Genomic DNA, 27,080 nt, shown 5'->3' with positions numbered 1-27,080 from the left:
CACACATACACTCATACGACACACATACACTCTAACGACACACATACACTCATACGACACACATACACTCATACAACACACATACACTCATACGACACACATACACTCATAAGACACACATACACTAATACGACACACATACACTCATACGACACACATACACTCATACGACACACATACACTCATAAGACAAACATACACTTATACGACACACATACACTCATACGACACACATACACTCATACGACACACACACACTTATACGACACACATACACTCATACGACCCACATACACTCATATGACACACATACACTCACTCGACACACATACACTCATACGACACACATACACTCATAAGACAAACATACACTTATACGACACACATACACTCATACGACACACATACACTCATACGACACACATACACTCATACGACACACATACACTCATACGACACACACATACACTCGCACGACACACATACACTTATAAGACGCACATACACTCATACGACACACATACACTCACACGACACACATACACTTATACGACACACATACACTCATAAGACACACATACTCTCTTAAGACACACATACACTCATACGACACACATACACTCTAACGACACACATACACTCATACGACACACATACACTCATACGACACTCATACACTCAGACGACACACATACACTCATACCACACACACATACGCTCATACGACACACATACACTCATACGACACACGTACACTCTAACGACACACATACACTCATACGACACACATACACTCATACGACACACATACAATCATACGACACACATACACTCATACGACACACATACACTCACACGACACACATACACTCATACGACACACATACACTCATACGAAACATATGGCCTCGAATGAAACATATACATTTCAACGACTCAGACCATTCATACGAAACAAATACATTTCTACAACTCAGACCATTCATAAGAAACACATATATTTCTACGACTCAGACCACTGATCGAAACACATATATTTCTACGACTCAGACCACTCATATGAAACACATATATTTCTACGACTCAGACCATTCATATGAAACACATATATTTCTACGACTCAGACCACTCATATGAAACACATATATTTCTACGACTCAGACCACTCATATGAAACACATACATTTCTACGACTCAGACCACTCATACGAAACACATACATTTCTACGACTCAGACCGCTCATACGAAACACATACATTCATACGACTTACTCATGCACTCATGTACGGCTCACATACGCTGACATGTATTGCACTTATACTTAGAGACAGTGTAACTGACTATCAGACCAGCCAGGTCCAAATCAGGCGTTATCTGACTGCATCCATTTGCAGTGCAACGTACAGTCCCGACGTGTAGCCTGCTCTCGCCATCACATGGTCATATCGGCGACCTTTAGACAATCACCATCTCAGGGGTGTGACGAACCAAGATGGCTAACAATAGGAGACACACCGCCAGGTAAGAAAGTGCACCTGTTTTACCTGTCCATCATTGACTGCTGTGGTGAAGGAAAAACAGCAGTTTAAAGGTAACAAGTTAAGAACGGAGTATCCATCTTGTGAATGGTGGGATGAGCATTAAACAGCCATCGTCCACAGAGCAACGTATCTGATGCTTGGAGTCGTTTCACAGCATTGCTTCTTACACAGATTCGTCGTCCAGATTCGATCCGTGTATGTTTCCAAGTTTTCCAGAATACCCGTGTTCGAGGGTAGACGTGGTAACAGTGTAGGGCTTGCAACACTCTGGCGTTATACCGAACCAAGCTGACACGCCGTGACAAAACTGAAGTTTGTGTTCAAAGTAGCGTTGAGTCCATCTCACTCACTCACGAGCACACACATCAACGTGCTTGGTGGGTGTGTTCTAACATAATACGTCGTCAAACATAAGTTGTAAAACACGTATAGCTCACCATGTAAAATATTACTAAGAATTAATCGGGCGGGATTATGTGACAGTGAGTGAGTGAGATATTATGGTTTTACGCCGCTTTTAGCTATATTCCAGCAATATCTCGGCGGGGGACACCAGAAATGGGATTCACACACTGTGCCCATGTCGGGAATCGAACCCGGGTCTTCGACGTGACGAGAGAACGCTTTTACCACTAGGCTACCCGACCGCCCCGGTTTACGTAACAGGTCATGTCAATATTTATGTTACAGACCGTTCTAGGAGTTCTGTCACAGGCAATTGTAAGTAAGCTTGTCCTAAGCTGAGCATCCTTATATATCAGGTTTGTACACGACTTCTTGACTAAAGTCACGTCGTGTGTTGTTTGTGTGTCGTACATTTATAGTCCAATCTTGAAATCAGTTAGTTTATGTCGGAAGTACTCCAACACAGACCACGCGCCCAAACCTTGTACTGAAGATCTTTGGGCTTAACGACGTGCTACCGATAATAACGGTATACAATGACCCGGTTAGCCAAGGAACTGATTAGTGCTACGCGTCCATATGTCTTGATATCGTGACTCTATTCGTGACATTTTAGAAGCTGTAATATCAGTGGATACAGAGCTGCTGTGTACCAACAGATACATGGCCTGCCCATGGGATCCCCAATTGCTTCATTAATCTCTGGTAGCTACATGATCCACTTTGAACGAACCGCCTTACCGTTAGCCTCCATGTGTTGGTACAGAAAAGTACGTGAGTGAGTTGGATCTAACGAGGCTATTAATTCCGTCACGTATATCACGGGGAGACTGTGAGTTTTAGAGAGGGGCGATATACATTGAGTTTCTCTAAATGGTTTCCTTGTATGTGAGAAGTATGACCCAAAACAATCCTATGTTTTCAGAACACATATACCCCCTCTAAAGACAAGATCAGAACAAACAACAACAAAATATAAACTAAGGAAAAAACAAGAACAAGAGCCCGAAGCAAAACACGTATATGCACGCACACACATGCTCACGCACGCACACGCACACGCACACGCACACACACACACACACACACACACACAGGGGCGTAAACACAAACGCACGAACGCAAGCACACACGCGTACCAAGCACGCTCCCACACACTAATTGTTGCACACACACATGCGCCCACAGACACACACACGCAGAGGCATACACATACTGAAGCATGCGCACAGCTACCCACGCGCGCGCACACACACATACACACACACGCTTACACAGAGAGTGAAAGAGAAAAGAGAGAGAGACACAAACACACACAAACATACACACACAAACACACGCATACACACAAACACACTCACACAAACACACACACACAAACACACACACACAAACACACACAAACACACAAACACACACACACACATTATTGCTATCCACTCACAGAAGTGTTCTGTTGCAGGTCACTCACAATGAGATTCTCCATCATTGTCGTCGTGGCGATGTATGCAGTCGCTGTAGCAGCTGTGGGAGAAGATACAAGTGTTTGTTCTCAAGCTAATTTTTCAGCGAGGGCACAACAAATTCCTCAAGGTGAACATTCGTTTTATTATCCACACCTCTGGGAATCGGTCCCATGGAATATGGTTATGGCATGGATTGTTGCCGTAGGATCTGATTTGGCGAATGTGTGTCATCGTTTCCCAACAGCTCCTGACATCACTCAGAGGTTTATCTGGACCAATTATTAACAGACTGCCCTGACATAGATGAGATTTTGCTGAATGCCGTGTAGAGGTTTCATTTCCTCGTATTTTTCATTGAGCCTTTTTTCGAAATTAATGTTCAAGGAATTATATTTGAAGAAACATCGTTTCGAAACTTCATGACATAAAAATATGTAGCAATTGTCTAAAAATAAGACAGTACTTGAAAGAAATCAAAACACGTGTGACTGAGGGAGTTTCTTTGAAAGATATCATTACGAGTTACGCCCTTTTGCAAAGTATTTTGATGAGATACAGAAATGATCCGTAATAAAACTTGGTATCTTTTGCTTTCTCAATCCCAAATTTCGAAAAAGCATGCCATTCGGAAACCGCTTTAAGAGTATATCTCATGCTTGGTCAGTACTTGACAGAACAATTCAACTTGTTTTGCTTCACATTTTACTAGCCTCAGGTGACCTTACTTGACCCTTAGCTCTTCAGGCAGGCTGCCACCCTCCTTCACAAAGCCATTTTAGTTTCCGTTACCTTGGAAGCAATCCTTTGATGACGTCACAGCATTACGTCACAATCACGACGTCACAGCATTACAGAGTGCACGTATGTTTATCTCCTTAAAGAATTATCTCACGCAGGTGAATAATTGCCCAGATTTGTGTCAGTGTGATGACGAACTTTATCTTGTAGGCCCCAAGAAGCCGACGTTGCCACCACAATACAGAGTGCGTATCGAGGGTAACATCATCGAATCCAACTACACCCAGGACATTCATGAATATTTTGATTCCGTCAACAACATGGGCGCGGCCCACGAGTGGATCAATGGCGTCGAAACGAACATGCTGTTCCTGTATCCGACGGGGGAACTCATCACATTACAGTATGACGGTTCAGGTAATATTGTTATCAGTTATCTCCCTTGAGTCCTGTATGCATCATGACAATACAGGAATAGTTATTTCCCTTTAGCCATGTATACATCATGACAATACCGGAGTAGCTATCTCCCTTGAGTCTTGTTTACATAATGACAATGCAGGAAGAGTTATCTCCCTTGAGTCCTGTATACAACATGGCAATTCAGGAATAATTATCTCCCTTGAGTCCTGTAGACAACATGGCAATACAGGAATAGTTATCTCCCTTGAGTCCTGTATACAACATGTCAATATAGGAATAGTTATCCCCCTTGAGTCCTGTATACAACATGGCAATATAGGAATAGTTATCTCCCTTGAGTCCTGTATACAACATGGCAATATAGGAATAGTTATCTCCCTTGATTCCTGTATACAACATGGCAATATAGGAATAGTTATCTCCCTTGAGTCCTGTACAACATGGCAATACAGGAATAGTTATCTCCCTTGAGTCCTGTATACAACATAGCAATACGGGAATAGTTATTTCCCTTGAGTCTTGTATACAACATGACAATACAGGAATAGTTATCTCCCTTGAGTCCTGCATGCAACATGGCAATACGGGAATAGTTATGTCCCTTGAGTCTTGTATACAACATGGCAATACAGGAATATTTATCACCCTTGAGTCTTGTATATAATATGGCAATACAGGAATTAATATCTCCCTTGAGTCTCGTATACAACATGGCAATACAGGAATATTTATCTCCCTTGAGTCCTGTATACAACATGGCAATACAGGAATAGTTATCTCCCTTGAGTCCTGTTTACAACATGACAATACAGGAATAGTTATCTCCCTTGAGTCTTGTATACAACATGGCAATACAGGAATAGTTATCTCCCTTGAGTCTTGTATGCAACATAGTCATACATCTGTGTTCACCTTCATCTACCTGCAGGTGACCCTCCGAGATGCCACGTGGACATTCTCGACAAGAGCTCCGCAAAAACCTTATTTGGCCTGACCCAGTACAGTAATGGATCGGACCACATCTTTTCCGCTAATCAGGCACTGCGGTTTGCTGGAGGTATACCGGAAGTGTATATAGGTCGCGGGACAGCGCGAGACGGGATCGTGGTTGATATGTGGGAGTCCTGCATCTACTCGGAACCTAACAATGCAACGCTCAAGCTGACCTGGTATTTTAGTAAGTTTTCAAAGTATAATTCATCCTTATCAGACACAGTGGCTGGTGATTTCGTGCGTACGTGGACCGCCTGAGTGGTGTAGTGGACACAGTGTCTGCACGGAGAGCGGAATACTACTGAAAACAGTGTCTGAATGGGGTATTCATGTTAAACTGTGGCATGATATCTCAGTGGGCTAGCACTATCAAATCGGCATTTGTCAGGGTTAGTACAAGCAGACATACACACACGCATACGCAACGCTTAACACACACACACACACACACACACACACACACTCACTCACACGTTACTATAGGTGCAATAATCTTGAACGCGACATGCCGGGTTTACAACCACATCTTGGGTACACTACAGGATAAAGAGCTCGCTCCATTGGAGACGCACAGACGAGGGGAGGAAGAAAAGTTATGTGTGTTTGTTTGTTTGCTTGTTGTTTAACGCCGCACTCAGCAATATGACGGCGGTCTGTAAATGATCGAGTCTGGGCAGGAAAATCAAGTGATTGATATCATGAGTATCGATCTATGCAATTGGGAAACGGGTACATGCACCAACCAAGTCAGCGAGCCTGACCACCCGATCCCGTTTGTAGCCTCTTTCGACAACCCTGGGTTGCTGAAGACCTATTCTACCTCGGATCTTCACGCTTGGGTAGGAATATGTACGGACTGATCACAGCATACCTCCTTCTATCATCACGTGTTATTGTTGAAGTGGTTAATCAGACGTTGGCGCTACCTCCTTTTATCACCACGTGACATTGTTGCTGGGTTAGTCAGACGTTGACGCTACCTCCTTCTATCATCACGTGACATTATTGCTGTGGTTAATCAGACGTTGGCGCAACCTCCTTCTATCATCACGTGACATTGTTGCTGTGGTTAATCAGACGTTGGCGCCACCTCCTTCTATCATTGCGTGACATTGTTGCTATGGTTCATCAGACGCTGGCGCTACCTCCTTCTAGCATCACCTGACATTGTTGCTGTGGTTAATCAGGCGTTGGCGCGACCTCGTTCTATCATCACGTGACATTGTTGCTGTGGTTCATCAGACGTTGGCGCCACCTCGTTGTATCATCACGTGACATTGTTGCTGTGGTTAATCAGACGTTGGCGCTACCTCCTTCCATCATTGCCTGACATTGTTGCTGTGGTTAATCAGACGTTGGCGCCACCTCGTTCTATCATCACGTGACATTGTTGCTGTGGTTAATCAGATGTTGGCGCTACCTCCTTCTATCATTGCCTGACATTGTTGCTGTGGTTAATCAGACGTTGGCGCTACCTCCTTCTATCATTGCCTGACATTGTTGCTGTGGTTAATCAGACGTTGGCGCTACCTCCTTCTATCATTGCCTGACATTGTTGCTGTGGTTAATCAGGCGTTGGCGCTACCTCCTTCTATCATTGCCTGACATTGTTGCTGTGGTTAATCAGACGCTGGCGCCACCTCCTTCTTTCATTGCCTGACATTGTTGCTGCGGTTAAACAGACTTTGGCGCCACCTCCTTCTATTATTGCCTGACATTGTTGCTGTGGTTAATCAGACGTTGGCGCCACCTCCTTCTTTCATTGCCTGACATTGTTGCTGTGGTTAAACAGACTTTGGCGCCACCTCCTTCTATCATTGTCTGACATTGTTGCTGTGGTTAATCACATGTTGGCGCTACCTCCTTCTATCATTGCCTGACATTGTTGCTGTGGTTAGTCAGACGTTGGCGCTATCTCCTTCTATCATTGCCTGACATTGTTGCTGTGGTTAATCAGACGTTCGCGCGACCTTCTTCTATCATCACGTGACATTGTTGCTGTGGTTAATCAGACGTTGGCGCGACCTCGTTCTATCATCACGTGACATTGTTGCTGTGGTTAATCAGATGTTGGCGCTACCTCCTTCTATCATCACGTGACATTGTTGCTGTGGTTAATCAGACGGTGGCGCTACCTCCTTCTTTCATCACGTGACATTGTTGCTGTGGTTAATCAGACAATTGGCGCTACCTCCTTCTATCATTGCGTGACATTGTTGCTATGGTTCATCAGACACTGGCGCTACCTCCTTCTAGCATCACCTGACATTGTTGCTGTGGTTAATCAGGCGTTGGCGCGACCTCGTTCTATCATCACGTGACATTGTTGCTGTGGTTAATCAGACGTTGGCGCCACCCCCTTCTATCATTGCCTGACATTGTTGCTGTGGTTAATCAGACGTTGGCGCTACCTCCTTCTATCATTGCCAGACATTGTTGCTGTGGTTAATCAGGCGTTGGCGCCACCTCCTTCTATCATCACGTGACATTGTTGCTGTGGTTAATCAGATGTTGGCGCTACCTCCTTCTATCATTGCCTGACATTGTTGCTATTGTTAATCAGGCGTTGGCGCCACCTCGTTCTATCATCACGTGACATTGTTGCTGTGGTTAATCAGACGTTGGCGCTACCTCCTTCCATCATTGCCTGACATTGTGTTGCTGTGGTTAATCAGATGTTGGCGCTACCTCCTTCTATCATTGCCTGACATTGTTGCTGTGGTTAATCAGGCGTTGGCGCTACCTCCTTCTATCATTGCCTGACATTGTTGCTGTGGTTAATCAGACGCTGGCGCCACCTCCTTCTTTCATTGCCTGACATTGTTGCTGCGGTTAAACAGACTTTGGCGCCACCTCCTTCTATTATTGCCTGACATTGTTGCTGTGGTTAATCAGACGTTGGCGCCACCTCCTTCTTTCATTGCCTGACATTGTTGCTGTGGTTAAACAGACTTTGGCGCCACCTCCTTCTATCATTGTCTGACATTGTTGCTGTGGTTAGTCAGACGTTGGCGCTATCTCCTTCTATCATTGCCTGACATTGTTGCTGTGGTTAGTCAGACGTTGGCGCTACCTCCTTCTATCATTGCCTGACATTCTTGCTGTGGTTAATCAGACGTTGGCGCTACCTCCTTCTAGCATCACCTGACATTGTTGCTGTGGTTAATCAGACGTTCGCGCGACCTTCTTCTATCATCACGTGACATTGTTGCTGTGGTTAATCAGACGTTGGCGCGACCTCGTTCTATCATCACGTGACATTGTTGCTGTGGTTAATCAGATGTTGGCGCTACCTCCTTCTATCATCACGTGACATTGTTGCTGTGGTTAATCAGACGGTTGCGCTACCTCCTTCTTTCATCACGTGACATTGTTGCTGTGGTTAATCAGACAATTGGCGCTACCTCCTTCTATCATTGCGTGACATTGTTGCTATGGTTCATCAGACGCTGGCGCTACCTCCTTCTATCATCACGTGACATTGTTGCTGTGGTTAATCAGGCGTTGGCGCGACCTCGTTCTATCATCACGTGACATTGTTGCTGTGGTTAATCAGACGTTGGCGCCACCTCGTTCTATCATCACCTGACATTGTTGCTGTGGTTAATCAGACGTTGGCGCCACCTCGTTCTATCATCACGTGACATTGTTGCTGTGGTTAATCAGACGTTGGCGCCACCTCGTTCTATCATCACCTGACATTGTTGCTGTGGTTAATCAGACGTTGGCGCTACCTCCTTCTATCATTGCCTGACATTGTTGCTGTGGTTAATCAGACGTTGGCGCTACCTCCTTCTATCATTGCCTGACATTGTTGCTGTGGTTAATCAGATGTTGGCGCTACCTCCTTCTATCATTGCCAGACATTGTTGCTGTGGTTAGTCAGACGTTGGCGCTACCTCCTTCTATCATTGCCTGACATTGTCGCTGTGGTTAATCAGACGTTGGCGCGACCTCGTTCTATCATTGCCTGACATTGTTGCTGCGGTTAATCAGACGTTGGCGCGACCTCGTTCTATCATCACGTGACATTGTTGCTGTGGTTAGTCAGACGTTGGCGCGACCTCGTTCTATCATCACGTGACATTGTTGCTGTGGTTAATCAGATGTTGGCGCTACCTCCTTCTATCATCACGTGACATTGTTGCTGTGGTTAATCAGACGTTGGCGCGACTTCGTTCTATCATTGCCTGACATTGTTGCTGTGGTTCATCAGACAATTGGCGCTACCTCCTTCTATCATTGCGTGACATTGTTGCTATGGTTAATCAGACGTTGGCGCTACCTCCTTCTAGCATCACCTGACATTGTTGCTGTGGTTAATCAGGCGTTGGCGCGACCTCGTTCTATCATCACGTGACATTGTTGCTGTGGTTAATCAGACGTTGGCGCGACCTCGTTCTATCATCACGTGACATTGTTGCTGTGGTTAATCAGATGTTGGCGCTACCTCCTTCTATCATCACGTGACATTGTTGCTGTGGTTAATCAGACGTTGGCGCGACTTCGTTCTATCATTGCCTGACATTGTTGCTGTGGTTCATCAGACAATTGGCGCTACCTCCTTCTATCATTGCGTGACATTGTTGCTATGGTTAATCAGACGTTGGCGCTACCTCCTTCTAGCATCACCTGACATTGTTGCTGTGGTTAATCAGGCGTTGGCGCGACCTCGTTCTATCATCACGTGACATTGTTGCTGTGGTTAATCAGACGTTGGCGCCACCTCCTTCTATCATTGCCTGACATTGTTGCTGTGGTTAATCAGACGTTGGCGCTACCTCCTTCTATCATAACGTGACATTGTTGCTATGGTTAATCAGACGCTGGCGCTACCTCCTTCTAGCATCACGTGACATTGTTGCTGTGGTTAATCAGGCGTTGGCGCAACCTCGTTCTATCATCACGTGACATCGTTGCTGTGGTTAATCAGACGCTGGCGCTACCTCCTTCTAGCATCACCTGACATTGTTGCTGTGGTTAATCAGGCGTTGGCGCGACCTCGTTCTAGCATCACCTGACATTGTTGCTGTGGTTAATCAGACGTTGGCGCCACCTCCTTCTATCATTGCCTGATATTGTTGCTGTGGTTAATCAGACGTTGGCGCGTCTTCGTTCTATCATTGCCTGACATTGTTGCTGTGGTTAATCAGATGTTGGCGCTACCTCCTTCTATCATTGCCTGACATTGTTGCTGTGGTTAATCAGACGTTGGCGCCACCTCCTTCTTTCATTGCCTGACATTGTTGCTGTGGTTAATCAGACGTTGGCGCTATCTCCTTCTATCATTGCCTGACATTGTTGCTGTGGTTAATCAGACGTTGGCGCCACCTCCTTCTTTCATTGCCTGACATTGTTGCTGTGGTTAATCAGATGTTGGCGCTACCTCCTTCTATCATTGCCTGACATTGTTGCTGTGGTTAATCAGATGTTGGCGCCACCTCGTTCTATCATTGCCTGACATTGTTGCTGCGGTTAATCAGACGTTGGCGCGACCTCGTTCTATCATCACGTGACATTGTTGCTGTGGTTAATCAGACGTTGGCGCGACCTCGTTCTATCATCACGTGACATTGTTGCTGTGGTTAATCAGGCGTTGGCGCTACCTCCTTCTATCATCACGTGACATTGTTGCTGTGGTTAATCAGACGTTGGCGCTACCTCCTTCTATCATCACCTGACATTGTTGCTGTGGTTAATCAGACAATTGGCGCTACCTCCTTCTATCATTGCGTGACATTGTTGCTATGGTTCATCAGACGCTGGCGCTACCTCGTTCTATCATCACGTGACATTGTTGCTGTGGTTAATCAGACGTTGGCGCTACCTCCTTCCATCATTGCCTGACATTGTTGCTGTGGTTAATCAGATGTTGGCGCTACCTCCTTCTATCATTGCCAGACATTGTTGCTGTGGTTAGTCAGACGTTGGCGCTATCTCCTTCTATCATTGCCTGACATTGTTGCTGTGGTTAATCAGACGTTGGCGCGACCTCGTTCTATCATTGCCTGACATTGTTGCTGCGGTTAAAAAGACGTTGGCGCGACCTCGTTCTATCATCACGTGACATTGTTGCTGTGGTTAATCAGACGTTGGCGCGACCTCGTTCTATCATCACGTGACATTGTTGCTGTGGTTAATCAGATGTTGGCGCTACCTCCTTCTATCATCACGTGACATTGTTGCTGTGGTTAATCAGACGTTGGCGCTACCTCCTTCTATCATCACGTGACATTGTTGCTGTGGTTAATCAGACAATTGGCGCTACCTCCTTCTATCATTGCGTGACATTGTTGCTATGGTTCATCAGACGCTGGCGCTACCTCCTTCTAGCATCACCTGACATTGTTGCTGTGGTTAATCAGGCGTTGGCGCGACCTCGTTCTATCATCACGTGACATTGTTGCTGTGGTTAATCAGACGTTGGCGCCACCTCGTTCTATCATTGCCTGACATTGTTGCTGTGGTTAATCAGACGTTGGCGCGACCTCGTTCTATCATCACGTGACATTGTTGCTGTGGTTAATCAGACGTTGGCGCCACCTCGTTCTATCATCACGTGACATTGTTGCTGTGGTTAATCAGGCGTTGGCGCCACCTCCTTCTATCATCACGTGACATTGTTGCTGTGGTTAATCAGACGTTGACGCTACCTCCTTCTATCATCACGTGACATTATTGCTGTGGTTAGTCAGACGTTGGCGCTACCTCGTTCTATCATCACGTGACATTGTTGCTGTGGTTAATCAGACGTTGGCGCGACCTCGTTCTAACATCACGTGACATTGTTGCTGTGGTTCATCAGACGTTGGCGCTACCTCCTTCTATCATCACGTGACATTGTTGCTATGGTTAATCAGGCGTTGGCGCCACCTCCTTCTATCAGCACGTGACATTGTTGCTGTGGTTAATCAGGCGTTGGCGCCACCTCGTTCTATCATCACGTGACATTGTTGCTGTGGTTAATCAGACGTTGGCGCTACCTCCTTCTATCATTGCCTGACATTGTTGCTGTGGTTAATCAGACGTTGGCGCTACCTCCTTCTATCATTGCCTGACATTGTTGCTGTGGTTAATCAGACGTTGGCGCCACCTCCTTCTATCATTGCCTGACATTGTTGCTGTGGTTAATCAGACGTTGGCGCTACCTCCTTCTATCATTGCCTGACATTGTTGCTGTGGTTAATCAGACGTTGGCGCTACCTCCTTCTATCATTGCCTGACATTGTTGCTGTGGTTAATCAGACGTTGGCGCTACCTCCTTCTATCATTGCCTGACATTGTTGCTGTGGTTAATCAGGCGTTGGCGCTACCTCGTTCTATCATTGCCTGACATTGTTGCTGTGGTTAATCAGACGTTGGCGCTACCTCCTTCTATCATTGCCTGACATTGTTGCTGTGGTTAATCAGACGTTGGCGCCACCTCGTTCTATCATTGCCTGACATTGTTGCTGTGATTAGTCAGACGTTGGCGCGACCTCGTTCTATCATTGCCTGACATTGTTGCTGTGGTTAATCAGACGTTGGCGCCACCTCGTTCTATCATCACGTGACATTGTTGCTGTGGTTAATCAGACGTTGGCGCTACCTCCTTCTATCATTGCCTGACATTGTTGCTGTGGTTAATCAGACGTTGGCGCCACCTCCTTCTATCATTGCCTGACATTGTTGCTATTGTTAATCAGACGTTGGCGCTACCTCCTTCTAGCATCACCTGACATTGTTGCTATGGTTACAGGTGCCAACAATACGTGGGTGACAGCTGAGAATGTAGTTGCCCCAGAGCAGGTGGACGTGGAGGGAATTATGCACGTCAACAGCTCTTTATCGCTCCGCGTCCTGAGGGAGTACGTGTTTACAGACTTTCAACCAGTTGACGGCCCAGTCGCGGATTTTGAGGTAAGTGGTTCTATAAGCATTTCAACACGTGTCGGGAGTTTCAGTCTATCAGTAGACACGTGGTCGTATGTATATTCGTATTATTACGAAGGGCGCGGTTCCAACGCATTGACAGATCTGTTTGGACAAATAGTGTGGCGTGAACAGATTCAAAGGCATAGGTTTTTTACGTTCAAATTAATAACATCGTCTTTTTGTTACACTGTTACGAACAATACTGAAGGGCGCCATCATTAATGTAAATGTATGCATCACACTCCATCCTCAAACACATATGTTGAATAAAGCGTTACTTTTACAGATTTCAAAATTATCACATTTTCTTGTCACTTTAACATTAATTATCGAATAAACTGTAATCATATTTTTGCACTTCCCCCTTACAGCGTTGATTCGCACTGGGTAGTATGAACATCTCAGTGTAATTCCCCGCAGTTCTGTTGTTGTTTTCTAATGAGTGAGTGAGTGAGTATCTTTTTACGCCGCTTTTGGCAATATTCCAGCAATATCACGGCGGGGAACACCAGAAATGGGCTTTACACATTGTAACCCTGTCGGGAATCGAGCCCTGGTCTTCGGCGTGACGAGTGAACGCTCTAACCACTTGGTCTCCCGACCGCCCGGTTTTCTGATGATAAAAGACAAACGGTAGACCTTTCCACACTTACGTTGTGTTGTTGTTTTCCAGGGGTACGTTGTGTTGTTGTCTTCCTCGTGTATATTGTGTTGTTGTGTTCGTCGTGTACCTTGTATGGTTGTGTCCCTTGAGTTCGTTGTGTTGTGGTGTTCGTCGTGTTCGTGTACGTTGTGTTGTTGTGGTCCACGTGTATATTGTGTTGTTCCGTCCCTCGTGTACGTTGTGTTGTTATGGTCCACGTGTATATTGTGTTGTTGTGTCCCTCGTGTATATTGTGTTGTTGTGTCCATCATGTTCGTTGTGTTGTTGTGTCCCTCGTGTTCGTTGTGTTGTTCTGTCCCTCGTGTACGTTGTGTTGTTGTGTCCCTCGTGTATATTGTGTTGTTTTGTTCCTCGTGCTCGTTGTGTTGTTGTGTTCCCCGCGTACGTTGTGTTGTGTCCCACGTGTACGTTGTTTTTTGGTTCACGTGTACGTTGTGTTGTTGTGGTCCACGTGTACGTTGTGTTGTTGTGTTCCTCGTGTACGTTGTGTTGTGTTCCACGTGTACGTTGTGCTTTGATTCACGTGTACGTTGTGCTCTGGTTCACGTGTACGCTGTGTTGTTGTGGTCCACGTGTGAACTGTGTTGTTGTGTTCCTCGTGTACGTTGTGTTGTTGTGTTCCTCGTGTACGTTGTGTTGTGTCCCACGTGTACGTTGTGCTTTGGTTCACGTGTACGCTGTGTTGTTGTGGTCCACGTGTGACCTGTGTTGTTGTGTTTCTCGTGTACGTTGTGTTGTTGTGTTCGTCGTGTACGTTGTGTTACTGTGGTCCATCTGTATATTGTGTTGTTGTGGTCCACATGTTTATTCTGTTGTTTTGTTCCACGTGTTCGTTGTGTTGTTGTGTTCCACGTGTTCGTTGTGTTGTTGTGTTCCTCGTGTTCGTTGTGTTGTTGTCTTCCTCGTGTACGTTGTGTTGTTGTCTTCCTCGTGTACGTTGTGTTGTTGTCTTCCTCGTGTACGTTGTGTTACTGTGGCCCATCTGTATAGTGTGTTGTTGTGGTCCACATGTTTATTCTGTTGTTTTGTTCCACGTGTTCGTTGTGTTGTTGGGTTCCACGCGTACTTTGTGTTGCTATGTCCCTTGTGTACGTTGTGTTATTGTGGTCCATCTGTATATTGTTTTGTTGTGTTCCACGTGCTCGTTGTGTTGTTGGGTTCCACGCGTACGTTGTGTGGTGTGTTCCTTGTGTACGTTGTGTTATTGTGGTCCATCTGTATATTGTTTTGTTGTGTTCCTCGTGTTCATTGTGTTGTTGTGTTCTGTTCTGTTCCTCGTGTTCCACGTTTATATTGTGTTGTGGTGTCCCTCGAGTATTTTGTGTTGTGGTTTCCTCTTGTACGTTGTGTTGTTGTGTTCCACGTGTATAGTGTGTTGTTGTGTCAAATGTGTACGCTGCGTTGTTGTGTTCCACGTGTATATTGTGCTGCTGTGTTCAACGGGCACCTTGTGTCGTTGTTTTCCAGGCGTACGTTGTGTTGTTATTTTCCAAGTTTACGTTGTGTTGTTAATTTCCAGGCGTACGTTGTGTTGTTATTTTCCAAGTGTACGTTGTGTTGTTATTTTCCAAGTGTACGTTGTGTTGTTAACTTCCAAGTGTACGTTGTGTTGCAGACTCCTCCCGGCACGTACTGCCAGAACAGAGTGTCGACCCGACCTATGCCCAACGTCACCAACACATTCACATTCACAGCGGAAATATTTGAACCAATGAACTACTACCTCAACTGGATAAAGGTTGTCTTATTACATCGCCTACAGTGGATACATGACTTTACTCCTGTTTCAGTTTTGTGTTCAAGAGTATATGCAATAGATTGCAAAAACGGTAATTGTATTTTTCAGGGCATTATCAATTGCAGAAGCATGTGGTCATCCATTAACTGCCCCGCGAAGGAGTGCAGTTGAACAGACCGAGAGGTTCTGCAAATGATAATCCCCTGAAAAATACCGTTACCGTTATTATAGCTTAAATGGAAAGAATTTGTAACTCATCCCAAAATGAAGAAAATAACAAACAGCAGCATAAGTTTAGCGTCTGCTTGGAAAACCTCACCGGAGGTCATTGATTAAAACTAGCAATATGATAGAATAGAATAGGATGACGTCACGAACAAGACACTTGACACCAATGACGTCACATAACAGTAGACAAGACAGCAGCCCGTCATTAGTGAAATACGGGATACTATCAAGTTTCAGTTACCCGCAGATTTCTGATATCATGCTGGCGCTTTTATAATAGTTCTATCCATTTTAGTTATAACGTCGGTTTAACGCTACAGACAGCGATAAAGTGATGTTATTCTGCCACATGAAGGTTCAACTGAAAATGTTTATAAAACGTAAGACGCCTCCGTGATTTAGTTGACAGCGCATGTGTCTGGTAAGCGGCAGGTCCGGTGTTCGATCCACTGCCGCGTCATAACCAACAATATAGCACTTGATGTTACCCTGCCTTGCGTTCGCCATTAAGTGGATGAAAGAAGCACTGGTTGGCTCGGAGTAAAGATGCTTTGCCTGAGTGTGGCACTACGAGACCGACATTATCCCGGATAAGTACAAGCAACCAAACACACACACACACACACACACACACACACACACACACACACACACACACACACACACACACACACACACACACACACACACACACACACACACACACACACACACACACACACACACACAAACAGAGAGACACAGACACGCACGCACGCACGCACGCACACACACACACAAACAGAGAGACACAGACACGCACGCACGCACGCACGCACACACACACACACACACAAAGAGAGAGAGACACACACACACACACGCACGCACGCACGCACACACACACACAAACAGAGAGAGAGAGACACACACACACGCACGCACGCACGCACACACACACAAACAGAGAGAGAGACACACACACACACACACGCACCCACGCACGCACGCACGCACACACGCACGCACGCATGCACACACACACATACATACGCAAACACACGATTGTTTTAGGAATGTCTTCAAGAGGGTAATGTGTACATGTGCTGTTGTCAGGAGTATTACGACTGGGACCTGAACCTCGTTCGCTACGATTACAGCGTCGACCCAGGCACCCCCAGCCCCTACGGCAACGGCAAGCTGATAAGGGTGCACGACTTCAACACAGGTCGGTAGCAGTTGTCTAACGTCAAGCCTCCTACGTACCTACCCTAACGTCATACATCCTACCAACCTACTCTAACGTCAAGCCTCCTACGTACCTACCCTAACGTCATACATCCTACCAACCTACTCTAACGTCAAGCCTCCTACGCACCTACCCTAACGTCATACATCCTACCAACCTACTCTAACGTCAAGCCTCCTACGTACCTACCCTAACGTCATACATCCTACCAACCTACTCTAACGTCAAGCCTCCTACGTACCTACCCTAACGTCATACATCCTACCAACCTACTCTAACGTCAAGTCTCCTACGTACCTACCCTAACGTCATACATCCTACCAACCTACTCTAACGTCAAGCCTCCTACGTACCTACCCTAACGTCATACATCCTACCAACCTACCCTAACGTCAAGCCTCCTACGTACCTACCCTAACGTCATACATCCTACCAACCTACTCTAACGTCAAGTCCCCTACCTACCTGCACTCACGTCAAGTCTTCTGCCTACTCTAACGTCAACCCCATACTTACCTACTCTAACGTCAAGCCCCCAACCTACCTGACCTTACGCCAAGCCCACTATCTACTTAACCTTATGTCAAGTCCCCTAACTACATTGTACACTGACGTAAAACCCACTATCTACCTAATCTTATGTCAGGTCCCCTACTTACACTGACGTAAAGCCCACTATCTACCTAATCTTACGTCAAGCCCACTATCTACCTACCTAACGTCAAGCCTACGATCTACCTACACCTAACGTCAAGCCCACTATCTACCTACACTCACGTCAAGCCCACTATCTACCTACCCTAACGTCAAGCTCACAATCTACCTACACACACGTCAAGCCCACTATCTACATAACGTTACGTCAAGTCTCCCTCACACACACACGTCAAGCCCACTATCTACCTAAGCTTACGTCAAACCCACTATCAACCTAACCTTACGTCAAGTTTCCTATCTACACTCACGTCAAGCCTATTATCTACCCTCCCTAACGTCAAGGCCACGATCTACCTACACACACGTCAAGCCCACTATCTACCTACACTGACGTCAAGCCCACTATCTACCTACCCTTAAGTCAAGCTCACGATCTACTCACACACACGTCAAGCCCACTATCTACCTACCCTTAAGTCAAGCCCACTATCTACCTGACCTTACGTCAAGCCAACTATCTACCTAACCTTATGTCAAGCCCACTTTCTACCTAATCTAACGTCGTCTACTACCTACACTCACGTCAAGCCTACTATCTACCTAACCTTACGTCAAGCCCACTTTCTACCTAACCTAACCTAACGTCGTCAACTACCTACTCTATCACCAACCCCCTACCTACCCTAACGTCAAGCCTTCTACCTACCCACCCTACGATCTACCTACACCCACGTCAAGCCCACTATCTACCTACCCGAAAGCCAAGCTAACAATCTACCTACACACACGTCAAGCCCACTATCTACATAACGTTACGTCAAGTCTCCCTCCCACACACGCGTCAAGCCCACTATCTACCTAAGCTTACGTCAAACCCACTATCTACCTAACCTTACGTCAAGTTTCCTACCTACACTCACGTCAAGCCCACTATCTACCCACCCTAACGTCAAGCTCACGATCTACCTACACACACGTCAAGCCCACTATCTACCTACACTGACGTCAAGCCCACTATCTACCTAGCCTAACGTCAAGCTCACGATCTACTCACACACACGTCAAGCCCACTATATACTTAATCTTAAGTCAAGCCCACTATCTACCTAGCCTTATGTCAGGTCCCCTACTTACACTGACGTAAAGCGCACTATCTACCTAATCTTGCGTCAAGCCCACTATCTACCTAACCTTACGTCAAGTCTCCTACCTACACTCACGTCAAGCCCACTATCTACCTACCTAACGTCAAGCCTACGATCTACCTACACCCACGTCAAGCCCACTATCTTCCTACACTCACGTCAAGCCCACTATCTACCTACCCTAACGTCAAGCTCACAATCTACCAACACACACGTCAAGCCCACTATCTACATAACGTTACGTCAAGTCTCCCTCCCACACACACGTCAACCCCACTATCTACCTAAGCTTACGTCAAACCCACTATCTACCTAACCTTACGTCAAGTTTCCTACCTACACTCACGTCAAGCCTTCTATCTACCCACCCTAACGTCAAGCTCACGATCTACCTACACACACGTCAAGCCCACTATCTACCTTCCCTAACGTCAAGCTCACGATCTACTCACACACACGTCAAGCCCACTATCTACCTACCCTTAAGTCAAGCCCACTATCTACCTGACCTTACGTCAAGCCAACTATCTACCTAACCTTATGTCAAGCCCACTTTCTACCTAACCTAACGTCGTCTACTACCTACACTCACGTCAAGCCTACTATCTACCTAACCTTACGTCAAGCCCACTTTCTACCTAACCTAACCTAACGTCGTCACCTACCTACTCTATCATCAACCCCCTACCTTCCCTAACGTCAAGCCTTCTACCTACCCACCCTAACCTCAAGTCTCCTACCTACCCACCCTAATGTCAAGCCTTCTACCTACCCACCCTTACGTCAAGCCTTCTACCTACCCACCCTTGCGTCAAGCCTTCTACCTACCCACCCAAACGTCAAGCCTTCTACCTACCCACCCTAACCTCAAGCCTCCTACCTACCCACCCTAATGTCAAGCCTCCTACCTACCCACCCTTACGTCAAGCCTTCTACCTACCCACCCTTATTTCAAGCCTTCTACCTACCCACCCTAACGTCAAGCCTCCTACCTACCTAACGCAAAGCCTCCTGACAAATACTTTAAGCGTTCGCTTGACACGCCGAGGGCCCGGGTTCGATTCCCTTAAGGGTACAAAATACATTAACTCTACTTTGATATTACTTGAATATTGCTAAAAGGGGCGTAAAACCATACTCACTCACTCACTAGTAGGGACGGAGGAGGACCAATCATGAAAGACGACGTGTGACGTCATGATCGGTCCTACATGCAGCTCGGATATTCAGACTATCCAGACAATTTGTACCTCGTGAAACATGGTTGTTCGTTCGCTCGCCATGGCTCAGCATTATTTCACGAGAATCCGATAATCCGTAAATCTTCGTAGGTAGATAATTACATCTATTGTCCTTTCCTCGTGTCTAGGCGTGGCTTACGTCATGGACGCCATGGTTGGCAACTGCTCCGTGACTCCCATCAACGCCACAGGCTTCGACGCCAAGTCCCTGGACGCCGGGAAAGTTCGGATCAGGACAGACAAGGAGTTCTTCTACTTCAGCAATGTCCCTTATGAATATGCTGGGCAGGTATGAGTACATGTGTGCTTAACAACTACAGTCCACGGACAATGGGATGGGCTGCATTAGTAATATTTGTAAAATGTTGAGGTAGCCATGTGACTAATGCATGTCCTCGACACGCCTAAGACCTTGATGGGAAATCCCTAACAGTGTGAATCGTATTGCTATCCCTCACAGTGATCCTGTTGGAATATTGCAAAGAGCGACGTAGATTCTTTTCATTCAGTTAAACTTCATATCAAATATCAAATAAATATATCAATTTGTCTCATGCAGCCGTTTTAACACTTCTTCTATCAGAAACGTCCACAGCTGGGGTGAATACTTCACGTCACTTACTCTCACTGTACTGTTAGTCACAGAAGGTTATGGATGCTACTACTGAAACCAAAAAGAAATGGTTATTTGATCGAGGAATATAGGCGATATTTCATGCCTCATACCACAAAAAGAAATGGTTATTTGATCGAGGAATATAGGCAATATTCCATGCCTCATACCACAAAAAGAAATGGTTATTTGATAGAGGAATATAGGCGATATTCCATGCCTCATACCACAAAAAGAAATGGTTATTTGATAGAGGAATATAGGCGATATTCCATGCCTCATACCACAAAAAGAAATGGTTATTTGATAGAGGAATATAGGCGATATTCCATGCCTCATACCACAAAAAGAAATGTTTTTTTGATGGAGGAATATAGGCAATATTCCATGCCTCATACCACAAAAAGAAATGGTTATTCGATGGAGGAATATAGGCGATATTCAATGCCTCATACTACAAAAAGAAATGGTAATTTGATAGAGGAATACAGGCAATATGTCATGCCTTATACCACAAAAAGAAATGGTTATTTGATACAGGAATACAGGCAATATTTCATGCCTCATACCACAAAAAGAAATGATTATTTGATAGAGGAATAAAGGCGATATTCAATGCCTCATACCACAAAAAGAATGTTTATTTGATAGAGGAATATAGGCAATATTCCATGCCTCATACCACAAAAAGACAGCCTCGTAACGTTAATTACGATTGTAGTATTTTGGTCAAATCTGATTTCCATGCGTATACTTTCTATTCCCCGGCAGTGTATCTGAGGAAGACAACCATAACGGAGTGCCCTGGTGGATAAATGCCAAGATTAATAGCAATACAAAATGGATTGGCATGCGTCTCGTTTTTAATAACCCAACACTCAAACATACATCTAATTAAAGGGCTCATTAATAACTGATTACAGTAAACTACGGTTATAACGAACTCAAAGGGACCACTGATACAAACGTAGTTCGTAATGAGCGTATATACAGCATACTGTATACACAGCAAATGGCCGGGACCAAAAATATGTTCGTTATATCCGTCAGTTCGTTAAAAGCGTATATACAGCATACTGTATGCACAGCAAATGGCCGGGACCAAAAATATGTTCGTTATATCCGTCAGTTCGTTATAAGCGTATATACAGCATACTGTATACACATCAAATGGCCGGGACCAAAAAATATTTTCGTTATATCCGTCAGTTCGTTATAAGCGTGCTCGTTATAAACGTAGTTTACCGTATATGAATTTGAAATCTTAATCCTGATTGGCCCATCGCTGAATTGTTAATATGGACGTCATCGAACTTCTCCAAAATGTTGGAAGACCAAAATTAACACCTGAACTAATTATGGCACACAGGATTACTAATTACGCCCTTTCTGCAATAAACACCTGTGTACAAACTAGCACGTAGGATTTGTGTGTAGAAGAAAGCAGCTGCTTGAAATAGCATGATAATGTAAGCCTCAATTGGAGATTTTGCAGCGCTTGGTATATAGCTTGATAGCAACCCTTGAGGCAAGTATGCAGGTCTCGGTGTGACGTCATCAGAATCTGTTGACAGCGAGTGGTACGTGGCATCAACTGTGACGTATGGACCGCCCGGAGAGTCGGCTACCCCGCTGGTTACCCCAACGCCATCAGCATCTGGGAGTGGTACTTCGCCAGCGTATGTACCTCACACTTTTTGCATAGCCTATGCTACTCAAAAAAGTTTAAACAACACCCGCAATTGGATGGCTGTGCGTTGCTATACCCACCAACCATGACAGATTAACTTTAGTCACATGAACAAAACTTTAACTTTTTGAGTGGTTTATACAGAATACAATCTACGAGTGACGAGGAATGACGGATTATCTGTCCCGAGTGAAATTACAGTTGTAAGAAAGTTGTAAGGACTTTGATCATTAGTTTCACGAGGGACAAATAAGCCACCATTCCTCGTCACGAGAAGTGTATTGTTTTAGTTTGCCCATCGTCAAGTTTTAAATAAGAAGCCAAAAGACAAGACACAGGCGAAGTCGCATTTCATGACATTCATACGCGTGTGAAACGGCATCGAATTCGTGGAAGGTTACCTGATCACACACACAGACTATATCAATACTCGTTTGAGCGGCATCAGTTCATAATAGTTAGGCTCAGAACTTTGCAGCCACACTGAATTTTTTATCTGGTTTCTGAGAGGCGAGATCGCGAGAACTTGAGTTTTTTGTTTCCTTTTTCTCCCGCTTGGGTCTGTTATACTCCGGAGATGCCCTACAATGAAACAAAGTCCCCATCATTACCAAGTCGCTGTTGTATGCTATACTTTGCCGTACTTAACCCATCTTCATCATGTTCTGGTTTTGTTCCACATCGGCCCAGGCGGAAGAATACATGCCAAACTTTACAGGCAATACAAGTCTTTATCACAATGTTGGGAATCACATGCATACCTTAAACAAAACACTGGTATTTCGCATTTCACAATTGTTATTGTCTTTAATTTTGAACATTTTCTGTTTACGTTTAACAAAGAAATGAGCAGTTATTGCATTTCTTTCAAAATCTCAAACAGATCTATTTATAGACGTATCAAGTTCAATCAGAAAGTAGTTCTTATTTCCGTCAAAACTAGCATTTATCGAAGTCTGAATGCAGATTTGTGTTATTATGTATTTGTATTTGTGTACTTATTGCATGATGCTGTGTGTTGCAACAGAGCGAATGGATGGAGAACACGGGGATATCCAACTACTTCTACCTTCCCGTCATGCTGCAGGTGACGTCACAGGCGGTAAGACAGCTGGGGCTTCACGCTACACAATTGTCAGTGAGTGAGTGAGTGAGTTGGGTTTAACGCCATATTGAACAGTATTTCAGTTAAACCATGGCGTGTCAGATTAATGTTTAAACCCATGAGCGTGGCCTGGGTGCTGACAAATCCAAGACAACAATCACAGCCTACTATCCTGGCCCTGACCCTGAAGGTACCCACTGCTGCACTACTAGCGATACGAGTGTCGTAAGTCTATGTTAAAGTATGGGAGATACGATCGTCTTAGAATGGCGACTGCCATAAGTATGTGTGAACGTATGGGACTTACGATCGTCTCAGCATTACAGCTGTCGTAAGTCAATATTAAATTATGGGAGATACGACACTAAGCGATACGACTTTCGTGTGTCCATGTTAAAGTATGGGAGATTCGATCGCCCCAGCGACTGTCCTCAATATTAAGGTGGGGGAGATACGATTGTCTTAGCGATATGACTTGCGTGAGTCAATATTAACGTATGGGAGTGACTAATGTCTTAGCACTAGCGTTGCCTTAAATGTATGTTAAAGAATGTAAGCTACGTTACGTTCGTCCTAGCACTACAACCGTCCAAGGTCTACTATCGTCTTACCTCTGTAACTGTCCTTAGCGGGAAGATCGCTTTGTGGAAAGGCCCCTGGGATTGAACACGAGACGAAATGTTTCAGCTACTGTAGGAATTATGTCAGCTGTCGGAATGTATTTGATAATATTAGTGATCTCATTATATAAAGATGCTGTCAGATTATCTGTATATTATGTTTATGTACATAGATTGATATCAGTAGTCTTATTATATGCAGATTATGCCTATTCTAGATTACAAAAAGGTTCTGTCCATACATGTTTTCATTAAATCTCACATTGGACCTCACACTGAGCATCATGAGCCAAACACAGAGTCTCACAATTACTCTGAGATTATACATGCGATGATAGTCACATTCATCTTCACTGTGAACAAGCTATGAACATCCTTCTTACAATCCCGCGCAGCCTGTGATGAACGTCATCTACAACATCTACGACTACAGCGAGGGCAACCCTAACATCTGGCAGACTGACATCTCCGCTTGCTTCAACTACACCAACAGAAAGGCCTTCCAGTTGGCCTTCCCAGGTGAGCCTCATTACCAGACACCACTGACACCTCCCACCTCCACCCGTATGTCCAGGTGAACCCCATTACCAGACACCATTGACACCTCCCACCACCACCTGTATATCCAGGTGAACCCCATTACCAGACACCATTGACACCTCCCACCTCCACCTGTATGTCCAGGTGAGCCTCATTACCAGACACCACTGACACCTCCCACCTCCACCTGTATGTCCAGGTGAGCTCCATTGCCAGACACCATTGACACCTCCCACCTCCACCTGTATATCCAGGTGAGCCCCATTACCAGACACCATTGACACCTCCCACCACCGCCTGTATGTCCAGGTGAGCCCCATTACCAGACACCATTACACCTCCCAACACCACCTGTATGTCCAGGTGAACCTCATTACCAGACACCATTACACCTCCCAACACCACCTGTATGTCCAGGTGAACCCCATTACCAGACACCATTGACACCTCCCACCACCACCTGTATGTCCAGGTGAGCCTCATTACCAGACACCATTACACCTCCCAACACCACCTGTATGTCCAGGTAAGCCCCATTACCAGACACCATTGACACCTCCCACCACCACCTGTATGTCCAGGTGAGCTCCATTACCAGACACCATTGACACCTCCCACCACCACCTGTATGTCCAGGTGAGCCTCATTACCAGACACCATTGACACCTCCCAACACCACCTGTATGTCCAGGTAAGCCCCATTACCAGACACCATTGACACCTCCCAACACCACCTGTATGTCCAGGTGAGCCTCATTACCAGACACCATTGACACCTCCCAACACCACCTGTATGTCCAGGTAAGCCCCATTACCAGACACCATTACACCTCCCAACACCACCTGTATGTCCAGGTAAGCCCCATTACCAGACACCATTGACACCTCCCACCACCGCCTGTATGTCCAGGTGAGCCCCATTACCAGACACAATTACAAGACACCATTGACACCTCCCACCACTACCTGTATGTCCAGGTGAGCCTCATTACCAGACACCATTGACACCTCCCACCTCCACCTGTATGTCCAGGTGAGCCTCATTACCAGATACCATTGACACCTCCCACCACTACCTGTATGTCCAGGTGAGCCCCATTACCAGACACCATTGACACCTCCCACCACCACCTGTATGTCCAGGTGAGCCCCATTACCAGACACCATTGACACCTCCCACCACCACCTGTATGTCCAGGTAAGCCCCATTACCAGACACCATTGACACCTCCTAACACCACCTGTATGTCCAGGTGAGCTCCATTACCAGACACCATTGACACCTCCCACCACCACCTGTATGTCCAGGTAAGCCCCATTACCAGACACCATTGACACCTCCCAACACCACCTGTATGTCCAGGTGAGCCCCATTACCAGACACCATTGACACCTCCCACCACCACCTGTATGTCCAGGTGAGCTCCATTACCAGACACCATTGACACCTCCTAACACCACCTGTATGTCCAGGTGAGCTCCATTACCAGACACCATTGACACCTCCCACCACCACCTGTATGTCCAGGTAAGCCCCATTACCAGACACCATTGACAACTCCCACCACCACCTGTATGTCCAGGTGAGCTCCATTACCAGACACCATTGACACCTCCTAACACCACCTGTATGTCCAGGTGAGCCCCATTACCAGACACCATTGTCACCTCCCACCACCACCTGTATGTCCAGGTGAGCTCCATTACCAGACACCATTGACACCTCCTAACACCACCTGTATGTCCAGGTGAGCCCCATTACCAGACACCATTGTCACCTCCCACCACCACCTGTATGTCCAGGTGAGCTCCATTACCAGACACCATTGACACCTCCTAACACCACCTGTATGTCCAGGTGAGCCCCATTACCAGACACCATTGTCACCTCCCACCACCACCTGTATGTCCAGGTGAGCCCCATTACCAGACACCATTGACAACTCCCACCACCACCTGTATGTCCAGGTGAGCCCCATTACCAGACACCATTGACACCTCCTAACACCACCTGTATGTCCAGGTGAGCCCCATTACCAGACACCATTGTCACCTCCCACCACCACCTGTATGTCCAGGTGAGCTCCATTACCAGACATCATTGACACCTCCTAACACCACCTGTATGTC

General features: G+C 45.8%; 1 protein-coding gene across 2 annotated transcripts in view; it reads left to right on the top strand.

The window, feature by feature from the left end:
- Positions 1-1,378: 1,378 nt before the first annotated feature.
- The window catches only part of LOC124150287, a 31,237-nt gene continuing 5,535 nt past the window's right edge, over positions 1,379-27,080 (top strand). The window contains exons 1-11 of one of the 2 annotated variants that reach the window (XM_048380793.1): positions 1,379-1,522; positions 3,410-3,540; positions 4,362-4,568; positions 5,503-5,751; positions 13,306-13,466; positions 15,761-15,883; positions 17,207-17,318; positions 20,511-20,671; positions 22,570-22,674; positions 23,713-23,787; positions 24,806-24,929. In XM_048380793.1, the coding sequence (XP_048236750.1) occupies positions 1,494-1,522; positions 3,410-3,540; positions 4,362-4,568; positions 5,503-5,751; positions 13,306-13,466; positions 15,761-15,883; positions 17,207-17,318; positions 20,511-20,671; positions 22,570-22,674; positions 23,713-23,787; positions 24,806-24,929 (1,477 nt within the window). In that variant the 5' untranslated portion in view covers positions 1,379-1,493. Of the gene's footprint in view, positions 1,593-3,409; positions 3,541-4,361; positions 4,569-5,502; positions 5,752-13,305; positions 13,467-15,760; positions 15,884-17,206; positions 17,319-20,510; positions 20,672-22,569; positions 22,675-23,712; positions 23,788-24,805; positions 24,930-27,080 lie in introns of both variants that reach the window. The other variant, XM_048380794.1, reaches the window with a different exon arrangement.

The sequence above is a fragment of the Haliotis rufescens genome, unplaced genomic scaffold (assembly GCF_023055435.1).
Source record: "Haliotis rufescens isolate VD_foot unplaced genomic scaffold, xgHalRufe1.0.p SCAF_33, whole genome shotgun sequence".
In the NCBI taxonomy this organism is placed as follows: domain Eukaryota; kingdom Metazoa; phylum Mollusca; class Gastropoda; order Lepetellida; family Haliotidae; genus Haliotis; species Haliotis rufescens.
The sequence above is the reverse complement of the archived record's forward strand: the minus strand, read 5'-3'. Positions and strand labels throughout refer to the sequence as shown.